Source organism: Alexandromys fortis, unplaced genomic scaffold (assembly GCF_014885135.2).
Source record: "Alexandromys fortis isolate MF-2015 unplaced genomic scaffold, M_Fortis_MF-2015_v1.1 scaffold_115, whole genome shotgun sequence".
Classification (NCBI taxonomy): domain Eukaryota; kingdom Metazoa; phylum Chordata; class Mammalia; order Rodentia; family Cricetidae; genus Alexandromys; species Alexandromys fortis.
In genome coordinates, this window is record NW_026067989.1 from 1,805,995 (window position 1) to 1,826,468 (window position 20,474).

At 42.9% G+C, this 20,474-nt stretch overlaps 1 protein-coding gene across 3 annotated transcripts in view; it reads right to left on the bottom strand.

The window, feature by feature from the left end:
* Window positions 1–20,474, bottom strand: part of Dzank1 (double zinc ribbon and ankyrin repeat domains 1) — a 64,436-nt gene that overhangs the window by 21,732 nt on the left and 22,230 nt on the right. For all 3 annotated transcript variants that reach the window (XR_007594891.1, XM_050159561.1, XM_050159560.1), the window contains exons 4-10: window positions 14,887–14,989; window positions 13,518–13,614; window positions 12,023–12,150; window positions 8,820–8,905; window positions 5,176–5,293; window positions 3,560–3,673; window positions 2,127–2,219 (exon numbers count right to left, since the gene is read on the bottom strand). Coding sequence is in view for 2 of the 3 variants with exons in the window: in XM_050159561.1 (XP_050015518.1) it covers window positions 2,127–2,219; window positions 3,560–3,673; window positions 5,176–5,293; window positions 8,820–8,905; window positions 12,023–12,150; window positions 13,518–13,614; window positions 14,887–14,989 (739 nt within the window). In the remaining variant the exon portion in view is untranslated. The remainder of the gene's footprint in view (window positions 1–2,126; window positions 2,220–3,559; window positions 3,674–5,175; window positions 5,294–8,819; window positions 8,906–12,022; window positions 12,151–13,517; window positions 13,615–14,886; window positions 14,990–20,474) is intronic.

Here is a 20,474-nt window from a genome sequence, read left to right on the forward strand (position 1 = left end):
ACGCTCAGCACAGGGTCAAGTTCTCTTCCTCAAGCTTGTCTCTCTTTGGATTCCTTTCTTTATTTTGTTAAAAATAAAGTCACTGAAATTTTGAAAGGATTTTCCTGAATCTGTAGACTGCTTTGGAAACTGCAGATATTTTATTTATGCTAATTCTTCCGATGCCTGGACATGGGATAACCTTCCACTTATTCCTGTCTTCAATTTCATTTTCCTTCTGTTTTCTCTTTTGTCTTTTGAGACAGTCTTGCTGTCTGAGGTTGTGTAGAGAACAGCAGCAGTCTGAGGTTCAATAGAGGTACAAAGAGCTCTCTAGTGGCTAACTGCTCTGCTTCTGTGATCTCTCAGCTTTTACCCCTGAATAACTGACTCTGGGTTTTTTATTAATACCAATTAGAATCCATGCTACAATTATCCTGCCTCAACCCTGGCGCTGGGATTATAGGCCTATTACCATGCTCAGTTTTTCTTTAATTAACACTCTAAACTTTTCATTTTTATCTTTGTCTGCTTACTACCTCTTCTTCAAAATTTGCTAGAAGGAATAGAAAGACAAAAACAAGCCAACAAAACCAGCAAAGGTATCTGCAGCATCCTTCTGAGATTTAACTGGTACTCACTGAATGCTGCACCTATCAATGACAGAAAACTCACACTGCGCAGGTGTACCAGGATGTTTCCAAGTTAGAGCATATGATGGGCCACGGAATAAATCATATTAGAGTAACGAACCACACAAAGCATGTGCACTAGCCATAAGAGTTAATTATTGGTGGCTGGTGGGGTGGCACATGACTTTAATCCTAGTACCGGGAAGGCAGAGGACGGCTAATATTTGACTTTTAGGCCAGCCTAGTCTACAGAGAGAGTTCCAGGACTGCCAGGCTACACAGTGAAACCCTGTCTTGAAAAAAAAACAAAAAACAAAAAAGAGTTAACTTTTAAGTCACCACTGCTAACAATGAGGAAAAGACCATATATTTGGAAACGAAGCAAACAACTAATAAGTCTTAGACTAAAGAAGAAATCCCAGGAAAATGGACAGTATTTTTAAAGGTATTATCGTGAAAACACAATATATACACTTATAATTACAGCATGCTGCCAAAGAAGATCTTCAGAATTTTACATTTCGTGTTGGAACGAGGAAAGAAATTTAAAGTCAGTGGTCTGAGTTCTTATTTCAGGAAATTAGAGTTGGCTCAGCAGGTAAAGGCGCGTGCTGCAAGCCTAACAACCCGGGTTTGATTCCCAGGACCCACATGGTAGAAGAAGAAAACCTGTCCTCTGACCTTATGTGCATATGTGTGCACACACAAAAAATAGAAAATCTGAAGAAAAAATAAGGCCAGGAATAGTGGCACACACCTTTAATTCGAGTAATTAGGAAGCAGAGGCAGGCAGGTCTTTGTGAGCCTGGTCAGTATAGTAAGTTCCAGGCCAGCCAGCATTACATAGTAAGACAGAAAGAAGAAAGGAAGGAAGAAAGGAAGAAAAGAAGAATATAAGGAAGGAAAAAAAGAGAGAGTGATAAAGAAAGAAAATTCAAAAATAAGTGAATAAATAAATAAAAAGGAATCTGAAAAAAGAGGACCAAATTAAAGCAAAGAGAAAGAAATTAAAAAACAAATAAAAACTAGGATGTAGAATTTGAAGACCTTGAAAAGGTCATAAAATTCACACATCTCTGACACGATGGCGGAGGGGACAGGACAACCATATTACCAAGCATAAGAGAAGCATGTAAACATAGATCCTACAGACAAACAGGCGACATCATACGGTTAAAATATGGTAACATCTGTGCTGGTGAAAGAAACAAGATTAAAGACAGAAGTAAGTGGAAGATTATCCTATGTTCAGGCTTCAGAAGAATTAACATAGATAAAATGTCTGCAGTGGGGGTCAGAGGATAATCTGGGGAGTCAATTCTCTTCTTCCACTGTGAAGTCTATGGAACTCAGGTTGCCAAGCTTTTGAGGCAAGCGCTTTCACCTGCTGAGCCCTAGTCTGTGGTTTCATAACCATCTTTCTCCTCCCACTGCATGTCTTACTTCTCTAGTAACATCAGCACCCAGCACTTGGTGACCACCAAAGACAGGGACATTCACATTCAGCCCACCTACCTCTTGTGCTCCAGGGAGGGTCCCCTCACAGGTGACACAGTATCTCAGCTGAACAGGATTCCCGGTGCCACAGGTGCGACAGATCACCTTCTCCTTGCCAACAGGGAATCAGAAACAGGATGAGCAATGACAGGGTGGAGGGCCCGGCAGTGTTACAGCATCCAGTCAGGAATACTGCATTGGGCTGGGATTACTGCAACAGTGCCAGGCGAGTGAACACAGTTTTAAAGGAGACAAAACTGCAAGCAAGCAAACAAACCCAAGACAGCATTCATTTACTTTGAGGAAGACAATTTGAAATTTTAGGATGGTGATGTTCCCGTCTCCAATGTGGGAAAGCTGACAGCCAACAGGCTTTCTGTTCATGGCCTATACTATAAGGAGAAAGACTTGAGGCCAGCAGAAGCTTGTCTGTGGACTTACAAGTCTGTTGGGTCCTGCAGCTTTATGCTACCTATGAATTTAGGCTTCTTCTGTAGGTTATGATTTAGTTAGAAGTGGAAGAAATGGTTGTCAGAAGAAAACATTAATGTAACTTCCCAATCAGTCCGAGAGTCAAGATGCAACACAGAAACAGAGGAGACGACAGAACTGGACAGGGCTAGGAATGAGAAGGAAGTGCAGAGGAAACGAAGGAGGCCGGGACGCTGTGACTGTTAATAAGGTTGGTACAGTTAAGGAGAAACCTCACATTTTGCCCTGGATTAGGAAACTGCCTACAGGGTAAGGCTCTACCCATAGAAGGTTCTAGTTTGTAAAATGCAAACTGATTAGTAAGAACTACCACAACTGCTTAGGCCAGTGCTTGCAGGTCCAGCCACCGAGGAGCACAGAGGCTGGCAAGCATGGAAGAAGTGGGCCAAAGTTTATCTGGAGCTGGCAGTAAAATTTAAGAGCACCAGCCACAAGGTACTGGTTTTGCAGCCACGAAAGATGCGATGCTGAGGGCATCATTGAGGCTTGCATCAAAGGTCCTGAAAGCTGTTGAGGCCAGGCAGTGGGTGATGGGGTCAGATTCCCTAAAAGAGGCCCCGAGGAGCCACTGCATGAGGCTGGGAAGGTGAAGCGTAAACTGCATTGGAGATGCCAGGGCATGAATAATTCTACCCACTCTTTCTACAAAACAGGAAGCCACCATCAAACAGAACACGAAACCACTTCCAGGGAATAATTATAAGTCAGTATTAGTAGCAATAATTAATCAAAACACTGTCTAAATTAGCTATATTGCAGTTTGTCCTCAAAATTCATTTTTGGGGCATGTGTATAGGCATCTCCCTTACAGATCCTTTGGATCGGTACACCTTCCTAAAAGTGGGAATGGGTTTGCTCACGACACTTTATCCATCACTAGTCCACTCCTCCAGCTGAAGACAGACACACAATGACTCAGACACCACTGTCTGCGTTTTGACAGACTCACACTCCCCTACCTTCAGGTGGAGGCTGGCCTGGGGGCGCAGCTGTGGAGCAAGAGGAGCCTCGCACACCACACAGATGGGGGTGTTCATGGGTACCACGCTTCCACACTCTGTGCACAGGCCCATCTGCTCAAAGGAAAAGGCCAGGGTTGACTGCGAGGTAAAGGCTGACAGGACTTAGTTCATAAGGTTTGACTTGCTTCTGTAAACATTTAAAATAATTACCTTTCCTCCTATTTTATTGCCATTAAGAGTAAAAACAACAACAAAAGAAAACTGCTTTACTCTAGAACGAGAACTGTAAGCCGCTGGTAAGCAACAGACTGAAAGTTCCTGAAAATACCCATTTGCACAAGAGTATGGTGGCTCTTACAGGCTGCTCTCCTCCTCCCTGCTCTGGGCAGCAGCTCCTCCGGGGCAGGGCAGGCTGGGAACAGTAGCACTTCTGTGACTGCCGCTGTATAAGGTCTTCCTTACTTGAAACATTGCCGAGATGACAATCTCAGTGGCAAACAAAGAGGACCAGGGGCTCATGGTAATCAACAGACAGGCGAAGTGCCCAAGGATTTTTTATTTGTTGCTATTATTTTGATTATTGTTTCGAATAGATTGATTTGCTTTTATTATGATTCCCATTTTAACTTTTGAAAAATACTCTGTGTGTGTGTATGTGTGTGTTGGGACAGAGAGGGTTGGGAATGACATAGGTGTAGTAGTGATCATGTATGAAATTCTCGAAAAAAAAATCAAACTATGTGTGTGTGTTCATACATGTGCAAGAGCACATATATGTACAGGTTTGCGTGTGTGCAGGCCAGAAGATAGCCTCAGGTGTCATCATCAGGAATGCTGTCCATCTCCCTTGACACAGGGTTTCTCATTACCAATTATGCTAAGCCTGAAGTCTGGCTAGTGAGCTAGGTGTTGAGGACTGACCTCGCCTGTGTGCTTTCAAGTTAACAGCGCTTTACTGATGGAGACATTCTCCCAGCACCAAGCCCAGGAACTGTCTCAATAAGCTCTCAGTTCTCCCAAGCAGCCACACATCTCTACTTGCATGTGTAGATGAAAAAGAGCTCAATATAAGTAAAAAGTGCCGGGCGGTGGTGGTGCACACCTTTGATCTCAGTACTCAGCAGGCAGAGGCAGGAGGATTTCTGTGAGTTCAAGACCAGCCTGGTCTACAGAGTGAATTCCAGGACAGCCATGACTACACACAGAAACCCTGTATCAAAAAACAAAACAAATTAATTTAAAAAAAAGTAAAAGCTTAGGCTGACTTGAAAACAATCTTAAGTTTTATATTCGGTCCAGCCCACACCAACATCTATCAGCAAAGTCTTTACTAGCTTGAGGTACTTGAGCGCAGTTTTGGGCCAACCTTGTCCCATTAAAACAGTAACATTTCAGCCGGTTTCTGTCTGTCTTCTCCAAGGCCACACTAAAGAAATCCTGTTAGAAGTATGTTGTCTATTCTCAAGAAGGATCTGGATAGCAAGAGATCAATGCCCTCAAAATTCTTTCAATGAACGTTTATGTTTGTGGCTCATGTGACAGGCCCAGGTCATGGATACCCACACAGGTCACATAAACCAGAAACCAATGTTTTCAAACACTCCGAAGCTTACCTGAGCCGCTTCTGGGGGTGGAAGACGATAGCCAAATATGGGTGGAACAGGAGCCCCACATTCATGACAGAAGCGAGCAAAGGGATCAGATGGACGGGAGGCCAGACAGTGGGCACACCTACAGCAAAACAGGTCCCATTTATCCATAGGGGTCTACAGGAACATTCTTACATATCTAATGTATGGGAGAGGGTGTGTGAGCTCCTGCTTCCCAAAGGACCACTGGCGGTAAAAGGTTGTTTGGGGGGGGAGCATCTTTATCGGTGATATGCCTACTGAACAGCAGCCCATGCTCATGAAAGCAACCCTAATTAAATTCAGCCACACACGCATAAACTCATGCACTCACACGACATGAAAGTTGAAGGGGAAATTCTTAAGAAGAGTCAAGTGTGTGTGTGTATTTCTAAACACCTTCATTAGAATGCAGAGATTGTCTAATATAATTTTTTAAAGATTTATTTATTTATTATGTATACAACATTCCTTCCATGTATGTTTGTATGCCAGAAGAGGGCACTAGATCTCATTATAGATGGTTGTGAGCCACCATGTGGTTGCTGGGAATTGAACTCAGGACCTTTGGAGGAGCAGGCAATGCTCTTAACCACTGAGCCATCTCTCCAGCCCCCTAATATAATTTTTTGAAAGTAAGACATAGCTATATTTTGCTTTAAAAAAATCAACATTAAGTAGAGGAACAAAAGTAAATTATAAAATACAATATGTCACATAGATATTAGCTAGAAGAAGGCAGGAGTGGCTACTTATTATTAGAGCAAACAGCATCTGGGCAAAGGAAGTCGTCAGGGTTAAAGAAGGTCATTTCACAGTGCCATAGGAGTGAACTCAACAACAGGACATAAACATTCAAACAATGCCATATTTAAGAGCAGTTTTAAGAAGTCTTTTAAAACTATAAATTGCATCTTGCATTCTGAGATGGTCATGAGCTTTGGGGCCAGGAGTGAAATGTTATGACTTGGATCTGTAATGCCCGCACAGCCCTTAGGCCTTTCCTATGTCATTTGAAGGTTGTGGTGCCTGTTTGGTGAGACATGTTACCAGAGAATGGACTCTGAAGGTTATACCCATCCCTGGTTCAGTCCAGGAGCTTTCTGCTTCTTGCTTGCCAAGTTGTGAATAAGCTGAGAGGGTCTTACTGTGTTTCCTAAGCTAACCTAGAACTTACTATATAGGCCAGGTTAGCCCAGAACTTGTGATCTTCCTACCTCAGCATCCTTAAGGTTGGCATTACAGGCATGTGTCACATGTGAAAACCTGTGAAGTTTTCCATAAATATGACAAACTAAGAATTAAATATGACCAAGTGGTGGTGGCAAACACCTTTAATCACTGCACTTAGGAGGCAGAGGCAGGTAGATCTCTGATTTTTGAGACCAGCCTGATCTACAGAGTGAGTTCCATGACAGCCAGGGATACACATAAGAGAAGGCCTGTCTCAAAAAACCAGAAAAAAAAGAATTAACTATAAAAGAAAACCAAGTACATTAGACTCCATCAAATTGCAGAGCTCAAAATTAGAAAGTATTTGTAAAACATCTGACAAGGGAGAACTTTTATAACCTAATAATAATAATAAATATAATATATAACAACTTTAAATTTCAATAGATTATTTACCAAAAATTTATACATGACAAGTAAGTACATAAAAGATGCCTACTACTAATCACTAGGGAAATATAAATTAGAATCACAGTGATCTACCACTATAATCGCAGTCTCACTAAATGCCCCAAAATACAAATTGTTGGTAAAGATATAAAAACTGGAATTCTGGAGAGCAAGGAAAGAGATATTTTGATTGAGGGAGCCATTATAGGGTGAGCAAGAAGCCTGACTCTAGAGAAATTGCCAGGAATCCACAAGGATGACCCCAGCTAAGACCCTAAGTGATAGAGAAGAGGGGACCCAACCATGACTTGCCCTGTAGTCAGATTGATGAATATCTTAAATTTCACTATAGAACCTTCATCCAGCAACTGATGGAAACAGAGGCAGAAACCCACATTAGAGCACTGGGCTGAGCTCCCAAAGTCTAGTTGAAGAGTGGGAGGAGTGAGAATATGAGCAAAGAGGTCAAGACCATGATGGGGACACCCACTGAAACAGTCTACCTGAGCTAATGGGAGCTCACCAACACCAGCTGGAATGGGAAGGAACAAGCATAGGATCAAACTAGTTCCTCTGATTGTGGTTGACATGGCTGGGAGAGACTGAAGGGCCACTGACAGTCACACCAGGATTTATCCCTACTGCATATACTAGCTTTTTTTTTTTAAGGAACCTATTCTCTTTGGATGTATTACCTTGCTCAGCCTAGATAAAGGGGTGGGGAGGGCTGGACCTTCCCCAAAGCAATATGTCTTACCCTCTCTGAGAATTAGATGGGGGTGGGATGGGAGGGTATGTGGAGAGAATGGAAGGAGAGGAAGGAGTGGGAACTTGGATTGGTATGTATAATGAAAAAAGATAGTTTGTTTTCTTTCTTAAAAAATAAATTAAAAAGGAAAAAAACTGGAATTCTGTAACACTGCCGAGTGAATATAAGTGATACACCTCCTTTGGAAACAACTGGCTAATTTCTTAAAAAGCTGCGAAGATAAATCACCCATCATAAGACCCAGTCATTTTCCTTCCCGATATCCACCATATAGGACATGGAGGTCAATGTACATACAGTGGCGTGTGTATAAACATTCACATTAGTTTTACAATTTGACTTGTTAGCCAGACACCAGGAGGAGCATGTGCTCTCACAAGTGAGTGGGTAAGCAAACTGTGGGGTACCCATGGCACTGAAGCAACAATAAACAGAACACTTGGCAATAAAACGAATAGACCTTTGATGTCAGCCACCTGTGTGAATCTCAGAACAATTATGCTGAAATCGGTAAGGCCTGGGGAGCGGGTAAAGCGTGTGTGTTGATTTAATCCATTACCTATGGAGGCAATGCAAACCAGAGTGACAAGAGCCGTATCCACAGCTGACTGGATGGGGCAGGATAAGAAGGGTCAATGTCGGGATGAACTTGTTCATCTCTGTGATTGTAGTGTTAGCTTCATATACATGTGTCAATCACACTGTTGACAGATACACATTTTAGGGTATGTCAGTTACACTCTTTTTTCTTTTAAATTTTTTTCTGTTTTATTTTCTATGTATGGACGTTTTGCCTGCAATATATGCCCATGCACACAGAGGACAGAAGAGGGTGTCAGATCCCCTGGGACCGGAGTTACTGACAGTTGTGAGCCACTATGTGGGTGCTGGGAATTCAACCAGCTCCTCTGGAAGAGAAATCAGTTAGTGCTCCTAACCACTTAGCCATCTCTCCAGCCCTGGCCTCCTTTCTTTAACTATGTGTTTTTAAACTATAATCTTTTTCTAGGTATGGTAAATACCAAAACTTAGGAGTCCCAGGCAAGAAACTGTTTCAAGTTTGAGGGCAAACTGGACTGTATAGGAAGTGCCAGGTCAGGCCTACAAGGCAAGTCCCTGTCTCAACAAATTTAATTTAAAAACTAGGGATGGGCAAATCCAGTGTTATATTTCATTTTAAATCCCTGTGGATCGTGTGTGACTTTGATCTAAGACAGGCAGAAAACATGTTACGTACTTGAGGAAGTCCGTGTCCCTCTGGATCCGTGCGACCTCAGTGCTTGTCAGACTCTTCTGGCCAGTGATGTGTGCAAAGCCAGGGGACTGAAAGGAAGAACACAGACAGAGTTGGGAGCAGACATACAGGTTGTATGAAGGGTAAGGAAAAGCCATTCAAATTCATCTGCCAGAGTTCACGTTTTAAAACTATCACAGGGAAACCAGGCAGTGGTGGCTCACACCTTAAATCCCAACACTCGGGAGGTAGAGGCAGGCGGATCTCTGTGAGTTCAGGACAGCCAAGGACAATACAGAGAAATCATGGCTTCAAAAACAAAAAACAAAACCACAAAAAATATATCTGAATTTACTATTAGACAGATTATATTTTAAAATTTAAATTTAAAATTATATTTTAAAAGTTAGGATGTTAAAGATAATATTTCTAGAAAACTTAAAAGGGCTCACTTATATACATAGTTTATTTAAATTAATTTCTGTGTTCAGTGCGGAAAAAGGGTAAAACAAACAGAATTTCACGTGGTCCCTGTCCCTAAAGCACATCCCTCGTATCTGTACAATATAATTGAAATCTTATAACAGACTTGTGCTGTGGTCCCTGGGAGCTGAGAAGAGAGAATATTCACATTTGCAGGCTCCACAGGAGGTGTGCTAACAATCAAGGTGGGCAGGGAAAGCAGAGGAAAGTGTGTGAAGTAGACAGGAAACAAAGGGACACACACAGGTACCACTGGAGGGCAGCACATGGTTCATCCTGGGATACCTATGGCTGGATGTGGTCTACAGAAGGGAACAGAGAGAAGCCTGGGAAAGAAAGATGAAGGGGAGAAGCCAGCCGTATTACTACTGATAATGAAATGCACTGGCTACTGTAGCCATTATCTCTTGACATTCACAATCACCCTATGAGTTTACCATTTTATTGTACATTTGTTATATTATTTTGAGACAGTCTTGCTATGTAACCCAATTGGCCTTGTTTTTCTCCTGCCTCAGTCTCCTGAAACCAGGGATTAAAGAAATGAACCACCACACTGAGCATATAGCATCTTATTTTGATATACAAGACTTTCAAAAAAGTTATCAAAATAGCAAAACTAACTCCTGTTTCTTTAGCTTAAACAATTGCTTATGGCAACATTTTCCTATATATGTCTTTATTCTCTTTGAGTCACATGAGGCTAAACTGTAGGCATGATAAGCCTTAGCCCCTAAGTAGCTGAGTATGAATTTCCCAGGAACAACCATGTGCCAAAGTCAGAAGAATGAAGGGTTATGATCTTATCTAATCCACATATCTGCTTTTAGAGCCTGCCAGTTATGACAATGGTGTCCTTCTGTAATTTTTTCCTGGTCTAGAGTTTGATCCAGTACCACACTTTCCTCTATTTGCCATGTCCTCTTTGTCACTTCTAATTTGAAGTGGTTCCTCAGTCTCTCTTCAACTTTCTTGCCTTGAACATTTTAAAAGAGCAAAATGCCAGTCAGGTCCAGTGGTGTGTGCCTGAAATCCCAGCACCCAAGATTCAGAACCTATCACCTGTGCTACCTCAATGTATACAACAATTAAAAAATGGGCCATGGTTTGGAGACAAGTTGGGGAGAGGTGATGCCACATGAGAAGGGGTAGAGAGAGGAAAAGGAAGGGGGAGTGATGTAATTATATTTTAATTAAAAATTATAGGCAGATGCAGAAGGATTGCTATAAATTTGAGGCCAGCCTCGTCTACATATTTTCAGACCAGCCAGGGCTGTATTATGAGATTACTTCTAAAAACATAGCAAACTAACATGGCTGTTAACTCACAGAAATTTGTAGCATATGGCATTGACACCGAACTTGTGTTTGTCTAACGTTCCCGTAAGCAGACTCAGGCATGAATTTTGGTACACACTCCAGAGGCAGGGTGCTGTCAATGCAGCATGTGAGGGGCTACAATACTCATTTCTGAGAAGGACGCAGAAGCCTGAAAACCCATTTGGCTTGAGCTCACGGCAACAGTAAGGGCACTAAATCTTAGGATTTCAGACTTAATTCTGTAGACCACGGGGAGCAGTCAGAGTGATTTTGTTAAGGACGAAGTATAATGTTCAAGCCTTTGTGTCACCTCACACGTGGCCTGCAGCAGAAGTCATGAACTGGCCTTCTATTGGCCAAGTATTGCGAGTCACTGAATTTCATTTTGCCTACGTTACATATATTGCCTCCCATACTGGTTCAGGTTCCAGATAGACTCTCAGATTTCAAACTATGTTGGCAGACAGGAAGATGTAAGTTTGGTGGCGAATTCATCAGGTGGCAATACTGAACCGGTCGTCCTTGCCAATGACTGTCTACAGATGAGAATGGGCCCTCTGGGTGGCTCTGCCATTCCAGATCATCACGGAACCCACAAACTTGGACCCTGAAGGACGGATGAGTCCAAGGCAGACTGGCCCCATGCTCTCTCTGTGAGTCTCTGTTCAGGGCTGCCATGAGGGCTGAGAGTACGCGTTTCAAATGGACTCCTGTGTGATTACGGTGCGGCGGGATGGGGAGCCCACTTTGAGAACTACCATGCTATCTCATCACACAGTTTATCTTGTGGATGACACCACTGACTAAAAATTTCTGTACAGATCCAGGCAGAGTTGGAGCACACCTTTAATCACAGCACTCGGGGAGGCAAAAGGGCAAAAGTCGGGCAAATCTCTGAGTTCAAGGACAGTCTGGTCTACAGACAGAGCTCCAGGGCAGTCAGGGCTACTCAGAAAAACCCCGTCTTCAAAAGCAAAATAAATAAATAAACAAATAAAAAGTTGGTGTGACTAGTTACTTGATTACTGTTTATCTGTTACAAGTCCCTGTCAAGCCGGGTGTGGTGGCGCACGCCTTTAATCCCAGCACTCGGGAGGCAGAGGCAGGCGTATCTTTGTGAGTTCGAGACCAGCCTGGTTTACAGAGCTAGTGCCAGGACAGGCTTCAAAGCCACAGAGAAACCCTGTCTCGAAAAACAAAAACAAACAAACAAAAAAAAACAAGTCCCTGTCAAAGGCCTTTCCCTTTGGATACAGTGCTTCCAAGCTGGGAACTGCCCGCAAAATGAAAGGCTGTCCCGCAACACGACTAAAGGCTGAAAGACGCTGTCCCTAACGTGTGCTGGGAAGCGTTAAAATGCCCGAGGTGTTTCGGCTACCCTAAAGAATTTCCACTGCTGTTACCTGGGATGGATGAGCAGCTATCCTAGTAGCAGACGCATCATGGTAGGTGGGGGGCATTTCCAGCGGACCCTCAGCGAAGCGAAGATCTTTCAGAGTTTTAGCGTCTGCTCTTTCACCTACTTTGAGGTCTAGAATTACATTAAAAATATTGTTTTGTGATTATCTGTTACCATATAAAACCATGTACATATGCCCCCATGGCTAGAAACCTCCAGTAAAGGAATACATCACATTTCTTCCCAGTGCCAACCACTATAAAGTCGCCCTCCCCAAGTCAGCGAAGCAAAACGGAGAAATAATTAACCCAGTCTAAGAAAATAACCTTCCTCAATACCTTCTGCAACATTCCATGTTGAGCTAAAAAAAAAAAAAAACAAAAAAACAAAAACCAGACCAGTCCAACTACAAAGTTAGCAGGTAACATTATTTCAACTAAAAAGGAAAAAAAAAATCTGTGACAGTCTCTTCTTTGCAAGGTTATTGCTTTCTTACTTGGTCTCTTTGTTGCTGTTATTTTAGAAAATAAACAAACAAAAACCTCAACATTCTGAGTTTGGTCCTGGGAACCTATGTGTAATGAGACAACTGATTCCCAAAAATGGTTCCCTGTGGCACACGTGCACCCCCCACACAAACAATAACAACAACAATACTGTTGGGAGTTTTTGTTTATTTGTTTTCTAAAAACAACAACAACAATAAAGTGACTGGGTCTTTTAGGAAAAGTTGAGGTCTTAGTTACGTGACTTCAGACAGCAAAGTTTCTGGACTTCTGGGTAAGTAAGCAATAGCCATGCAAAGAAGAGGCTGCCATGATTTTTTTTTCTTTTTAGTTGAAATGATATTACCTGTTAACTTTGTAATAGCACTGGTCTGTTTTCTTAGCTTGGCATGGAACATTGTAGATGGTATCAAGGAAGGCTATCTTCTTAGACTGGGTTAATTATTTCTCAGTTCTATTCACTGACTTGGGGAGGTGACTTTAGAGCAGTCGCTGCTGGAAAGAATGTGATGTAATCCTTTCCTGGAGGCTTCTAGCCATGGGGGCATATTTGCACGCCAAATGCTTTTCCCTGATAAGCTATTTTGCAGGTCCCCAAGACATAAAAAGGCAGGCTCATTTTCTAACCACAGGCTGAACACATCCTACACGTACCTTCACAGTTTCCAAGGTAACCAAACCTGAATCCACATTTATGCTGGTCCTTCTCGTGCAGCTCAGTTTTACTCAATGCTAGCAAAACTCAGTTTCTGTTTAAAATTTATCTTAACACCCCCTCTTTCTAAACCTGATGATCCTTTCTTTGTTAGGTGAGCCCCCCCTGGTTCCTTCAATACAATCATTCAATAAATCAAATTTGTCCGACTGCTTGCTTATCTCTCATGGTCAAATTGTAGCCTGCCTTCCTGTTTTTCTTGTTTCAACACAAGTTCAGAAGAAGCACATAGTGAGCATGCAGGAAGCCTGCTTAGGTTCCCTTCTTCCTCATCGTACCTGCAAGCCGTCTAAGGTTAACGTTCCAAGTTGACTTGTTTTCAGCATTCTTATACTTCTTCCTTAATTTTGGTCCGACAAACCCATTTTTTAATTCCTAGGAATAAAGAGATTACACGGCACTTGATTACACAGCCTTAGAGTGTGAGAATCAAAAGTTGTGGTACAGACAGTGTCATGGTGGGCACTTCTCACTTGTGAGGGATGAGGGTAGTTTTTATAAAGTGATGCCCGTTTTTGCTGGAAACCCACAGTTTCAAGTCTGGCTGGAAGGCCTCACCAGGTCAAGCAGCCAAGATAGCAGACATGGATAGTGTCATTATTAGAGACAGTAATAGCATAAGAAAAGAATCAGAGGGGAAAATAGGATGGGGTCAGACCCAAAATGACAGGCCTTATACACACTACCTGCCCAGACAGTCATCCGAAGACTCTTCTCCTCAGCCTTTCTTTGTTGCGGACTCCGTCCCTTCTACCTGACTTGGGCCTGAGTCCTGATGACTGTCCCTGCATCGGTCACACTAGAGACCACCCCCACTAATCCACTTGCAGCCACTCTGGTCCCACAACACGCGCTTTGGTCTCAGGGCTACCACCTAGCTTTATAAGTAACAGCCCCACAAACCTTCTCTGTCACTCTCTACAAGTACCCCACGACTGAGACCTCCTGGTTGGGTGGCCACTGTCTGGCCCTCTTACCTGGACCACTGGTGCTATAACCCAGGGCTGAAGTTTCAAACACCCTTCTTATGCCTACCAGATTAACTCTCTACAGAAGGGAAGAATTATAGTTTTCCCCAGGAGAAGACGTTAACAGATGGGTCTACTTAGCCTGACTATTCCATTCACCTAATATGCACTCATTGCCCTCCCTTGCCTGCCCCTGAGCTCTGCGAAGAGTACCACACCCCTGCTTACTGCCTGCCACCTTGGAGCTTGCAAACCGGAAAGGCTGACGAGAAACCAAGAAAACATATGCTCAGGTCACTTTCCCCAGCCAAGGCCTGGTGCAGGGACGGAGAAGAGAGCAAACAGCTTGTTTATCTGGAGTTTATGCAGCCTTCACAGACAGGGCAGGCAGGGTGGAAGGGGCGGCATGCTAAATGGTTTCTGCTTTGTCACAGATAGTCGCTGCAGACAACAGCACAGGCAGTGACAGGACCCAGTCAGAATCCCAATCTTAGAGAGGAAGGTTTGACCAAGGCGGGGAAATCAGTGAAGGTTCTTCACAATGGTTGATCCTGACCTTAATCATGAGGATTTATCTGACTGTGAGTAGAGGCGCTGTAAAGAAAGGAGGGTGTCCCCACTGAGCAAGAAAGGATGAAACACAGTGACAGTTGGAACATTCTTTGGCTTCATTACTTGCCTGCTTTGAAAAGCCTTCAACACTCTCTTCAGGGGAGACAATCTTCGGGGGCTCATAGTCAACCTGAAACACCTTTGTCACAATTCCACTTTGTCTGCAGTCTCTGAAAATCAAATTTTTAAAAAGGAGAGAGTATCTTACACAAACGTTCCAGGTGAAGAGTCCAAGAATAAGAAAATAAAAATGTAGATTCCCAAAATAAGAATGTAAAAATAAATATACAGTTGTAAGTCTAGGAGAATGAGGACAGACTGTCAGCAGCTTTCTCAGCAGCTTGAGGATTAACTATTAAGTGGGTTATTTTGCTTTACAACCCATAGCTCTATTTACAAGGCCAAAGCATCTCTCTACAAACTGAGAGCTATCCAGTCAACTTTTAGGAAACAGATACATGACATCATCCCTGCTATGTGAAACTGGCAGCATCAAAGGGGAGAGCACAGGGCTTCAGTAAACACCACCTGCAAGTACCAGGGAAGACAACAGATTAAGTACAAACACAAGTTTTTAACTAAAAAAAACTCTGCTAATGAAGATTGTAAAGTAAGGCCATCTGTATCTGAGTTTTACCTTGAGATTGAACAAATTCCTTTGTTCAGACCTATACGTGGTGTCCCTACTATAAAAAGGTGGGTTCAGAAACTGGCCTCTGCCACAGTCTTACACAAACCATCTCTGGCTGTGGTCTCAGCTAGCTGATAAGCTTCTTGTGCCCCATGGAGACTTTTTATTTTATTTTTTCCTGGGTTCTGGTTTCTGTAATAAAGTTTGCTTCTGGTTTATTAGACTTCGGTGGTCTGTCCCCATCTTTGTGCACCCCCAGGTGGCTAGCAGTCAAGATGATGCTTAAGTTATTTAATGTAGCCGCTAAGGTTGTTACCTTTTAAGTTGGAAAAATTAAAATATACTTTCAGCTAAGGAGGCCGTGAGAGGTGAGGGTTAGGGGCGAAGGGCAGGGTGGATTCGGTCTTCAGCAGTGATTCTGGAACTCTAGACCCTGCCCCAGCCCGGTGCTGTTCACAGAGCCTTAGGCCAGTGTGCAGCACTCCTTCCTACCCTGCCTGCCTCGAATCCTGGCCTCAGCGGCACGGAGCCCAAGCTCAGGAAAGTGGTTGGCATCTCTTGTATCTTTTTTCTAGGTCTGCTCTGGATCTTCAAAAACATTCCTGGAAAGCCAGGCATAGAGGCAGATCACTGCAAGTTCAAGAGCACCGGCTGCTCTTCCAAAGGACTTGAATTAAATTCCAAGCACCCATATGGTGATCTACAACTGTCTACAAAAGCAGTTCCAGGGGATCTGACTCCCTCCTCTGGCCTCCAGGGGCACTGTATGAATGTGGTAAACAGGCAAAAGACTCATGCACATAAAATAAAAATAAATCAAAAGGTTTTTTGTTTGTTTGTTTGTTTGTTTTGAGACTGGGTTTCTCTTTTTAACAGTCCTAGCTGTCCTGGAACTTGCTCTTTAGACCAGTCTGGCCTTGAACTCACAGAGATCACCCTGCTTCTGCCTCCCCAAGTGCGGGGATTAAAGGTACATGACATCACTACTGTCTCAAAAGTAATTTTAAAAAATAAATAAACACAATCTATACTGTGAGGCTTCAAACAAAAGATAGTTTATCAATAAAAGGCCAACAGAAATCTCTGATAGAAAGGCCAAAGTGGTTTCCTTAAAGGATCACAGTTGTTTTTAAAATGGACCAGCTATGAAGCATCTTCTTTGTAATGATCTCCGGTCATTTTCTCTGAGACCAGAATTCTGGGCAGACAGCTTAGATATTTATCTGACACAAAACACACACTATTTATATTCAAAATGTACTTAAGTATTTATATTTAAAATGTTTAATGATCTCATTCTAAAGTTCATTTTTAAAAGTAAAGCAGCTTTCATTTCTATTGTTGTAGTTTTAATAATACAGATAAAGACAAGGTTTGTGTGGGTGGACACCCAGCACTTGCGATCCTAGGGCCTCAAGCATTTAGCACCATGGATTTGACAGCTCTTGTGTTCTGCTTTAGCTCCCTACAGCTGTGATAAAACTCCAAGACCAAAACAACCTGGGGGAGGAATGAGTTCATTTGGCTTACAGCTTACATCCATCACTGAGGGAATCCAGGGCTGGAACTCAAGTCAGAAACCTAAAGGCAAGAATTAAAGCAGACTGTGGAGGAGCGCTGCCTACTGGCTTGCTTCCCACAGCATGTTCAGCCATCCTTCTCATACAATCAAGGACCACAGTTCAGGGGTGATACCGCCCACAGAGGGCTGGGCCCTCACATATCTAGACTTGCCTTCAGGTTAGTATGATGGCGTTACTTTCTCAGTCAAGTTTTCCTCTTCCCAGATGACTCTAGCTATGTCAAGTTCACACACAAACACACACAGACACACACACCCCTCAAAACTAATCAGCACAAATAATATAAATACAAGGCTCGTGCCAGTGGATACTCCACACTTGGAATTCTTGGGTCTCTAGCATTCAGTGCCATGGATTTGACTACTGTTTGCTTTAATGAAAGGCTCTTCTCATTTGGAGTAAGTTTTACTGTGAACCGTACAGTTAACGAAGATGTGAAACACAGCTACATAGTGACTATTGAATCCAATGGAGCAGCTTGTGCACAGAAACAATACTTGCTATTAGATGCTCAGAGGAAGATGAAAAAGTCAAATCTAGGGGCAATCCTTTGAAAGATGAAACCCCTCTCACATAAGTAAAGCATTAATGAAAATGCTGTTCTGTTCTTTCTATTCTTGCTAATTCATTAAACTTTCAATCAGAAAAGTATCCCAATTTCCACAGTGTTTCCTTACCTCATTGTCATTTGGGTCACCTGTATCTACTGCTGCACAGCTAACCGCCCAGAAGCTGGGGCCTCAAACCCCAGGCCCTGGTAAACGGGTGGCAGCCAGGAGGCTCTCATGTGGACGCTCATGTGGTACCATCGGATTGGGACTGGATGACTTCTTTCACAAACTCTTGTTCTTGGGCCAGTCTCTCCCTTCCCCCACTCTCACGGACATTATGTATGGGCTCTGATTTCTCCACACATCAATGACAAGTACTGTCTACTTGTGGACCATCTGATCACACCTGATCATGTTCTTTGTAGATATTTGCTTGAGGAGTTCCTCTGTATGTTAGGAGATGGGTTGACTGCTACAACTGGAACAAAAGTAATGACTTAAAAACAAACAAACCAGAATCAACAAGTGTGCGCAGTCCAAAGACAGTGTGTGTGTGGGGGGGGGGGGGGGGGGGAAAGAGAATGACACCATTGGCTCACAGATTTGGTCACCAGGGAGTGGCACATTTTGAAAGGATTAGGTGATACGGCTTTGTTGGAAAAAATGTGTCACTGCAGGTAGGTTTTGAGAGTTCAAAACATGCCAAACACAGAATCAATCAATCAATCAACCTCTCTCTCGCTCTCTCTCTCTCTCTCTCTCTCTCTCTCTCTCTCTGCCTATAGATCAAGGTGTCGTTGTCAGCTACTGCTCCAGTGTCTTCCTGCTTCCCACCATGATATTAACAGACTAAACCTCTCAACTATAAGGAAGCTCCCAATTGCTTTCTTCGCCTTGCTCATGGTATTCCTTCACAGCCACAGAACACTGGCTAAGACAGAGGGTATAGAGTCGAGGTGTTATAATGGTTAATGCTGGATTAACTGAGGTGAGAAGATCCATCCTGGAGTAGACTGGGGTCCCGCACTTCAAAAAAGAGAAAAAGTGAGCTCCGCCCTGCTTCCTGACTGTAGACGCAATGTGACCTGCCGTCTTGGGATCCAGTCACCATGAATTCCCTTCCTTGATGGCCCATACCCTCAAACTGTGAGCCAAAAGAAATCCTTCCTTCCTTGGACTGCTTTTATCAGGTATTTTTAATCATAGCACTAAGAAAAGTAAGGAATGCAGATGTCATGGGGACCACTTTCCATCTTGTTGTTCCATCATCCCTAGCACATTGCACTCATTCTCGTGATCCAACGTGAGTGACACCCACAGTGAGAAGCAGAACCCACCCTGCTTCCCTTTAAAAACAAAGCCTGGAAGTTTCACATGTCATTTCTACATATATCCATGAGCCACAGCCTGGGACATTATTAGAGAAGGGAGAAGCGGATGCTGGGGCAGGCAGAACTGTATCATCATCCCGGTGCTGGGAGCATCACAGGATGTTTTAACTGTCACGCTGACTCACTTGCTCTGAAAGCTCACGGCGGAGCACAGCTCCCTGATAATTTTCTTTACATGACAGTGCCTCGTGGGTGTGATTCTGGCTGATCTGCCCAGCGCTCACCACTATGCTTGTCACTCACCTGCTTTTCTTCGAGTCCTTTGTTTGCGTGCTCTTGTCGATTTTTAGACTGATCTTTGAGATGTTTTACTTGCACTTTGGTAATTTCTCAGATTTTATACATTCCTTTAAAAAGGTTTATAAAGTCTAAGCAAATAAAATGTCCCCAAAGGCTTAAGATTCTTTATGTAAAATCATAAATATGTAAACATCAATTTTAATACAGTTGAGAAATACCTAACAAAATATTATAGATGTTTAAAGCTGTATTCTAGAAGGTAGAAAAATTCTCAAAAATATGGAATTCATCTAAATAATCACTAACTGAGTGACAGTGTTGACATAACCACACATTTGGCTTTCTGTGCTTCGTGAGTATTTCCATGTTCGGTGACTGGAAGGACTCACTTTAGACTAAACTTTGGAGAAGCATTTAACATGTAAGACCAAAGCTGCAGCTGTCTGATGCACATAAGATGATGTATCCATGAACTACTGCATCCCCTCAGCTGTCCTATTAGCACACTTCTCTACGGTTCCTGAAGGAGCACTCAGACCCCACCCTGATGTCATCCTGGTTCTCAGCCACTTGCTCCACTCCTTTAAGGCCTAGGTTATCTCCCTAGCACAGATGGCCCTGTCCTTGGATGCCCAGCTAAGGCATGTGCCCACAGACCAGCTTACGCTTCATGGTAGGTAGAAGGATATCAACCCGAGAATAGCCCTCTCTCATCCCCAAAAAGATTAGGTTTGAGGTTAGAGTTATAAATCTCACTCAGAGCCTAAAATGCATTTAAATGCACATACACCTCTATTAGGGCTCAGGATAGCGACCTTAAATATGCATGCACCAACATAAGTTATACCCTGCATAAAAGCCATCTCTGGGCACCTTTAGCTCTACAAATACTATCCTTTCAATGAAATATCAGAATTAAAGAGCTGGGGTGTAGCACAGTTCACAGCATGACTTCCTACATGCAAGGCCTAAGTCCAAACATCAGCACTAAAAATCAGAATTTTCTGAATGACTACAAGCAAATTACCAAGATGGATTAATGGGAAGTCACAATTTGGTTTGGGTCAAGTTTTCTCAGCCTACTGAAAACTATTGAAGTGTGAGGCTATCCTCTACATTATAAAATGACAAGCTGCAACTCTCCCCATTAACCACTAGATCAGTGGTTCTCAGCCTGTGGGTCATGACCCCTGTGGGGGTCACATATCTTGATTATCTTGTTTATCATATATTTACCTTATAACAGTAGCAAAACTACA